Genomic DNA, 8496 nt, shown 5'->3' with positions numbered 1-8496 from the left:
TTAAAATTCCAACACAAAGAAAGCGGAAGGAAACGGAAAATACATGCATCCGCCGGAATTTCCTGCAGCAATCCCGGAAGTGGAACGCGAAGGATATAGACTACCATCTCCAACAGAAAACACTGTTCACCAACTGCTCGAAACAGCTCTATTGTAGGCCAGCCTTTACTTCCGTGACAAACGCGCGTCATTTGGCGTCACTTTGGCGTCACTTTGGCGTCACTTTCAAATAGTTGTATCGCCATGTCCAGGAGACAGCGCAGAATTAAAACGTTACGTATGAAAGGCTAATTTGTTAAAATTGAAATAACACTCTGAAACGTCTTGCTCCAGTCTAGGTTGTACGGCTGAGCCAAAGCCATGGTTACCGGCTGACGGGTTTGTTTTGGATCACAGATCACACTAGCATGCTTGTCAGGGCCCGCCCTACTCTGCTTCTGACTGGCTAGTAGTCCTTACCTAGGTACTGCAGCATGTCTGACTCCCAACGAAGGTGGAACAGAAGTGAGATGTCTCACTCTGTAGCTAAAACAGGGAGCTCAACACACAGGGTGAAAAGTGGAGCTGCAGCAATGTGCAGTACAACAAATATATGGTGTTTTTTGAAAATTAAACCAGGTAAACCTATTCTTTTCCATTCCATTATCTTTATTGTGACTATTATTGCCACTGTTCATCACACCCCCAACCGGCCCCGTCAGACACCACCTACCAAGAGCCTGGGTCTGTCTGAGGTTTCTTCCTAAAAGGGAGTTTCCCCTCGCCACTGTCGAACTAAATGCTTGCTCTTGGGGGAATTACTGGAATTGTTGGGTCTTTGTCAATTATAGAGTGTGGTCTAGACCTACTCTATCTGTAAAGTGTCTTGAGATAACTCTTGTTATGATTTGATACTATAAATAAAATTGAATTGAATTGAATTATGGTACAACCTCTAAATTATACTACTATACTACTATATCTACAATTACAAACCTGAAAATAAGCATAATATGAGGTCTTTAAATTTAAATTAATGGCACCTAAAGAAGAAAAAAACACAATTTCTCACTGCAAATATAGAACCACAGACTGTATAAATGACACTCTGTATCAAAGACGCTTAATCCATCGCTGTTCTCATTTCCTGCAAAAACAAACAACATAATGAGTCTGTGTTCTTCGAAGCATCCATAATAATCAGAGAAAAAACATAAAATATAGACCAGAATGAATGAAATACCAGAAAGTGTTATAGGAGGAAGTGGGTTTACCTGGGCAGTGTGTCACTGTAAGGATCACTATGAAAACAGGAGAAGAAAACTATGTTAACAATGAATTAGTCTTCTCTGGTGGGTCAAGTGAGTCATCCATTTAATTTACATAGTAACAGAAGCAGGATGCTGGTTATGACAAAAATACTAGCTCTGTGAATAAATGTAAAGAATCAGTAGCTGGGGTCCTTACTGCTGGGCCATTATGAGGGGGATGGTGGGGCTGTCAGACTGCAGCGGAGGAGCCCGGTCTCCGGTCCGGCTGTTGAACATGGGCAGCGTGGACAGAGGTGGAGGGGCGCCACGCTCTGCAGCCATGTTCCTCAGCTCATCGCTGTTCCCGTGAATGGTGTGGTGGTGGTACAGCTGAATTCTGCAGCAAACAGAACATCACATACAGCTACATAGTATGGTATATTGTGTTTTTCTACAGCCTTTCCGTTAGTTTATATGATTTATTGATCTATGTTAGTTCAGAGAGAGACACAAACACATTCAGATTGTCTGAAAGTGGTTAGATGAGAGAAAACTACACAGGTGGGGGTCAGTGAGTAAATGATATGTTTGGTTTCATAACTAATGTTGTAATGCAGTGGCGGAGGTTCTTAGATCTTTTACTTAAGTAAAAGTACTAATACCACACTTTAAAATACTATGTTACAAGTGAGTCCTGTATTCAAAAGCTTAAATAAATGAAAGTTTGCAAGTATTATTAGCTAGATTTACTCAAAGTATCAAAAGTTAAAGTACTCATAGTGCAGTAAAATGTTCCCTGTCAGTTTTTGACCTTCTATATCTGATATTTCTGGATTAATATTCTTGCTGCATTAATGTGTATGTTGCATTTTCCTGCTGTAGATGTTTAAGGTTGTGCTACTTTTAACTCCTTTATATACTGTTGTTGGGTAGTTTAATCTACAGTGATGCATCATATTCTATAAGATTATCGTATGTTTGTAGCATCGCTGTCCTATGAGAACCATGTATCTCTAAAACTTTTCATGGCGTCAGAAAAACAGCCCTGTTTTCAGCTTTTTGACGATGCGTTTTCCAGCTGATCCAAGAGGCTTGTTAAAGACTTTATTTAGCTTAAGAAGGAGGAGAATTTTTATTAAAAGGATTAAAAACTGTAATCCGGAAAGTAACTAAAGCTGTCAGACAAATGTAGTAAAAAGTACAACATTTTTCCCTGAGATGTAGTGGAGTAGAAGTATAAAGTATAAAAGCATGAAATGAAAGTACTCAAGTGTAGTACAAGTACCTCAAAATTGCACTTAAGTACAGCACTTGAGAAAATATACTTGCTACATTCCACCACTGATTAATGCAAAAAATGCAGATAACAGCATCATTCAGAGAACAGTGAACAACTCAATGTACTTACTGGTTTGTTTTTGCATTCCTTTTGGTACTATAAAAAAAAGAAGAAAAAAAATCAATTCACCCACATAACAGAAATGTGCATATTCCTTCCTGCCCCTAGTGGAATCCATTGCATGGCTACATGAATGTCCACAAGGGGTAAGTGGGGAAAAATGTGTTTGTAATTTGGTGAACTGACCCTTTGTCACAACAACATCTTTTTTTCAGTAGAATCAAGATAGATGCTTACACTCCCTCTCGTCTGCCAAACATGATGTAGGCCAGCAGGAGACACAGGACGATGGCGAGGATCAGGGGCACGATCACTGTCACGATGTAGTCCGGGAAGAAGTCTCTGCTCGGGGGAGACTCGGGAGGGTCGAAGTCACCTCCATCCTCCAGAATCCCCGAACCCATCGTGGGAGCAGGTGGAGCCAGCTCCTGCTTTGTGAGATCAATCTGCAGGGGAAAAGAAGAGAAACGGCAAATTGATTCTTGTGTTTACAGTAACCGTGAGACACTTTAGCCACAGACGACAGGATTGTTGTAATTAATCGTAAACCACTTTGATTATCGATTAATTGACATTTTTCAAGCAAAAATGTCAAACATTTGATGGTTTACAGATTCTCAAATGTGAGAATTTGCTGCCTTTCTCAGTCTTACATGATAGTGAATTGAATATTTTTGGGGTTTTGGATTGTTGGTTGGACAAAACAAGACTTTTAATGATGTCAACTTCTGCTCTAAGATATTACAGTTTTCACTGTTGTCTGATGTTTTATAGACCAAACGATTAATCAATGATAACAAATAACCATTAGTTGCAGCCCTAAGTGGAGTTCAGGGCCGCTCCAATTGTTCACAAGATAAATGTGAGTGGTTAATTAACAGGATAAAAAAACAAAACAAAAACAGTTCTGCAGCAAAGAATTGTACTGGTTTCTTCAGACTTGCCTCTATTATTGGCCTTTTTCCTGAAAATCTTATTTATTGATTTTAAACATTTTACTGGAGTCATAAGTAGACATTGCCTCATGTGTCCACTTAAAAAAGGTATTCAATGTACAGTTATATAAAGCAAAGACAATCAAAATGACAAATTATCATCTTAAACGATGACTCAATGATTAAAATAGATGAAAGATAAGAGTGACCTTTCTTTCTTTGACAGGCTCATTTGATGGATTTTTAGGGGCCAGAGGATGTTAAAGTATGTAGTATTTCACAATAAAAGAGAAAAAAATTGTACATTTTCTGATCATCTTGTGACCGCCCTGAAATATCAGGAATAAATCATTGTTTCAGCGCATTAGTCCCAGTATCATTAATTCCCAAAACTCTTGACATTTAAAAATAATGACTTTTGCATATAAGTCTTAAGACATATATAAATCTTATAAGACATTTAAGTCACTAAACAAGCACTGCTTTGCTCATTTAGATTTATTATATAATTTCATTCATAAAGGAAAAAAGACACATATGTGAATATATAGTATGTGTCTTTTTCAGGACTCACCAGCTCCGTCTTGCACCAGGTGATACAGTTGCTGGGAATGTTGCAGAAGTTACAGCCTCCGGGGACTTTGACTTTGGCCCCTGTTGCACACTGCTTTTGATGCTCTGCTGTCATCACCCTCAAGAGACAATCTGAGAAATACTGCTCCGACCCCACCTTCACATACACACTGACACAAATCAGACTTTCATAAACACACAGTTATTCCAAAGCTAAAACTTACAGTATCTTAAATCTCTTTGTTTACCCTTCAAAGTGTCCTGCAAGAGGGAGGGGAACTCTGCCGCCACGGTCGAGGGCGTTGGTAATATTGACAATTTCCAAAGCCTCTGTTTTCCACAGCTTCTGTAAATCCTGCTTTATCTCATCCTGAACAGAAGGGGGCAGCACCTTCTCAATCTCCCTCAGCTTGATGAAGAACTCTGCTTGATAGGGCAGCATCTTCTCTGTGAGATACAGCAGCGATGTACGACATGTTAACGTTATTGCACTACCTAATTTAACTGTATATGCATGTGTGATTATCATTTAAATCAATCATACCCGCAGTAGCTTTGATCACGAGTATGTGTCTGGCTGCTTCGTAGCTCCGTTTGTTGATGGCGTAGATCTATCAGAAAAAGAATGAGTTAATTGCCACCATAGTTATCAGATTTCATATTATTTCACTGTCTATTTGTGATGTTTAAGAGATATTTTACTTCTGCTGAAGTCTACTTTTACTTCTTGTCACTTTGCCTTGTCTTGCATGCGAGGCGTCATTCAATGCTTGCTGGATAAGTACACTCAACTCCAACAAGCATTGGATTCAATATGTAATCTGTGTCTTGTGCAATAACTACATTGAGTTTAGTGCAAAATTACACTGTATTTATTTATCTTATTATTTTAGAACATGTGTTGTCAGCTGGGGATGTTTGTTCTCCTGCGTCAGGAGTAGCATTCCTAGTTGCGTTGTTTTCTGTACGACAATAAAGGCTTTCTATACGTCTGCATTAGTTTGGTTCGGTTCAGTTCGGTTTCCTACATTTCCCATAATGCCTTAACCCTCTTCAGTTCTGCAGCACAGAATTATACTGTTTTCTTTGGACTTGTCTCTATTATTTGCTTTTTTTCTTGTGAAATACTGGAGAGATTTACATCTTCAGGCCTTTTATTTAGAAATTCTAAAAAGTTATCGTTTCGCTACATTTCCCATAATGCCATAACCCTCTTAAGTCTGTCTATTCATCTGTGAATACTAAGCTTGTTTTATTTACAGTAACATAACTTAATGTATATATCATGTAGAGACAAGCTGAGAAAACCTGATGATGTGGAGCTAAACAAAAACCAAAAAATATATGTATAGGAAGCAAAAATTATCAAAATCAACCTGAACTCCAGAGGGTAAACCCTAGAACTGCAGTTTGTCATTATAAGGAGTGTTTTGAAACAGATGTAAAGCTGGTGGTTCCATCCAAAATGTAACATCATTTTCAGCTATAAAACATTGGGTTTGATTGAGATAAAAGTGCCACTTCGGAAATTTGTTATCTCTTCTTCTTCAAAGACATGTTTCTTCCTGAATTTTTTATGTTGGTTCAAAACAGCAGATGTAGAGAAAACCCCAAATCTTTTGTCTCTGAGGGTCTGACAGCAGCCTGACATTTACCACCAGTGTGTCAGACAGCTGCATCATTTTCAGATTTGTCTCCACTGGATCTTTGGCACATTATCTATAGGAACAGTAAAATGTAAGAATATATACAACTAAACAGCAAAATAGAACTCATGGGCAGACAGTGTTTTTATGATCACTTCATACCTCAATTATACTTTTTCCTGGAGATATTGGCGTGCCGTACAGGAAGCCATTATCGTAGGGGTGCCTTTGGGTGAAGCGAAGCCACTCTGGGAGGTCTGGGAAATTCTGCCTGTTACACTTAAAAACCATGGGGTCATCGTACAAGCGCCCAGCTTTACGACATAGCAAAAAGAGGAGTAGAGGGTTAGACACATGCGATGACTAGATATATATCTTGTAATTTTGTTTAATAATGACCAAAATGAATAAGATTCTTACCATAAAGTTTTGACAAAGGTTCAAAGTCATTCTGGAACGTCTCTCTCAGCAGCTCATATGTAAATAACTTCCCCACAGGAATGGTAACTTTGATCTCTGCATCGGCCCCAAACAAACTGACAGCACCAACTGTGTAGAAGTGAAGCGAAATAAACACCAAAGGATTTATCTAAATTATCAACAACAAAACCCTAAATTTGACATTAAAACATGACAACACATAATGCCTGCACAGTTAAAGTCCTACAGTCCTTGACAGCTGCAATCAGGACCAAATGTTTATACTAAATAACAACATGCCTAAAACTAAAAACAAGCTTTCTAGAGTTTTTATAATACATAAAGGGAAATTATTTCAGGAATAAACTTGCCTGTTAAAAAGAAGACCCAGCTCCTGTAGCCTGCCATCTTGTTTTGGCCTGTGATTGACAGAGCCAAGCGGAGAGGGGCTTGGTCACAGCGAAAGACATGTCAGAGCTATTTTTGTCTCGCTCACCTCACAACATCCGGACGGGTGTCTGTGAATGTGATAGTGTGGAGGTAAATAAAGAACTGTATTATTCCGTCCAGTGATATTAAACCATATACTTAGTTACTTTTAGGCATCATTTTACTGTGCAAAAAGCAACTAAGTATATTTAAGTACTTAAGTTTAATTTTAAGGTATTTAACTTGAGTATTTCCATTTCCTGCAACTTGATACTTCTACTCTGCTACATTTCAGAGGGAAATATTGTATTTTTTACTCCACTATATTTATCTGATGACTCAAGTTACTAATTTGTAGATTAAAATTGACATACAAAACATGCAAACAAATGAAATATGATGCATTGCTCTATAGGTTAGGCCACCCAACAGTGTATAGCGCAGTTAAAAAGTAGATCAGCTACAGCATTACACTACTGTTTAAATGTAATGCATCAAAAAAAATGACAATCTAATATAGTGTAATATACTTAATGCAGGTTTCTGGTTGTTTTAAACTTTTTTTGTGACAAATAAAAAAGTGATAACTACTTTTTTAGTCTCACATATTCCATGTTCCTTTTCATTTTAAACAAGAATATTTCAAAAATATCCTGAATTAAATACCTATATTCAAGGACAAATACAATAAGACCAACTATTGATCCCATACAGTAAAATTGAAGTGTGCTGCAGCAAATGCAAGTATAAGAACAGATGCAAGGTTACATTTATTTATTAGTTTTTTTTTCTCAATTTGATCTTCTATGTGATTAATCCTTTAGAAAAAAAATCCTATTTACATGTATTTTTCTGTATTTCTTTTATATCTTGTAATTTAATACATACACTATAGAAGATAGTTACAAAGTGTATTCAAGCACAAAATATCCCAAATAAGTGACAAAATGATCAAGTTGCAAGGTTGCAATGATTGAACACTTGAGGGAATGGTGGTGTCTTATGTAAGTAATACATATTTTTTTAAACTTTATACATTGAGGGAATGTTTTTGCTCTTAATTTACTGTAAAGACAACATTAACTTATCTTTACAGTAAATTAAGAGTAAAAACATCCCCTCAATACATTACATTTCAAAAAACAAAACATTTATTGCTTACATAAGACACCACCATTCACCACCAGAGAAACTGTTACACACTGGATGGTAATATGCCTTACTGAAAAGTGATGAACATCCTGTTTGACAGCACTTCAGTGTTCTCAGGCAATACTTCTCTAATAATGTCCTTCAGAATAGACCTTCAACTGATGTGAGATAAAGAATTTGTCATGTGTGAAACAGCTGTATGAATGTTTTGTGGCCTTGTAGATAAATGAGCCCCTGTACACAATTTAGAAACCAAGACGCTTTTGTCTATACCACTGATAATATCTAATGTCTCTATCAGCACAGATGCAGAATGCAGGAAGCAACAATGTGTCCTGCATATAACCCAACGGATGTGTTGGCCATGGAGGTTTGACATGATAGAGGTTTGACTGATGGGTCCTAATGCTAGCCGAGTTCTCTGACAGTTACAGCCCCCTATAGTTTGATATTCTAGGTATCCGCAGACCTTTCAAGAACTAGTAAGTGCAAGTGCATACATATTTATATCATTCTTGTTTGTTTGTGTGCGTGCGTGCGTGTGTGTGTGTGTGTGTGTGTGTGTGTGTGTGTGTGTGTGTGCGCGTGTGCATGTGTGCGTAGGTGAGGATTGGGCAGTGAATTCTTCATCTTTTGTGCTGACATGAAGAATTATTGCTTATTTTTTGGGTTGGGTGTTTGACAATGTACATATTGATATATTTTTTTTATTA

At 37.5% G+C, this 8496-nt stretch overlaps 1 protein-coding gene across 1 annotated transcript; it reads right to left on the bottom strand.

Moving 5' to 3' along the window:
- Positions 1 to 1057: 1057 nt before the first annotated feature.
- On the bottom strand, positions 1058 to 6824 carry sgca (sarcoglycan, alpha). Its single transcript, XM_031315802.2, has 11 exons — positions 6574 to 6824; positions 6203 to 6331; positions 5945 to 6096; positions 4681 to 4747; positions 4385 to 4583; positions 4138 to 4306; positions 2866 to 3074; positions 2638 to 2664; positions 1447 to 1626; positions 1254 to 1280; positions 1058 to 1126 (listed from the first exon to the last, which is right to left on the bottom strand). Exons 1-11 carry the CDS (start codon positions 6608 to 6610, stop codon positions 1120 to 1122), a joined length of 1203 nt encoding a protein of 400 aa, XP_031171662.1. The 5' UTR covers positions 6611 to 6824; the 3' UTR covers positions 1058 to 1119.
- Between the last annotated feature and the right edge of the window lie 1672 nt (positions 6825 to 8496).

The sequence above is a fragment of the Sander lucioperca genome, chromosome 22 (genome assembly GCF_008315115.2).
Source record: "Sander lucioperca isolate FBNREF2018 chromosome 22, SLUC_FBN_1.2, whole genome shotgun sequence".
Classification (NCBI taxonomy): Eukaryota; Metazoa; Chordata; class Actinopteri; order Perciformes; family Percidae; genus Sander; species Sander lucioperca.
This window is presented reverse-complemented; position numbering and strand designations above follow the sequence as displayed.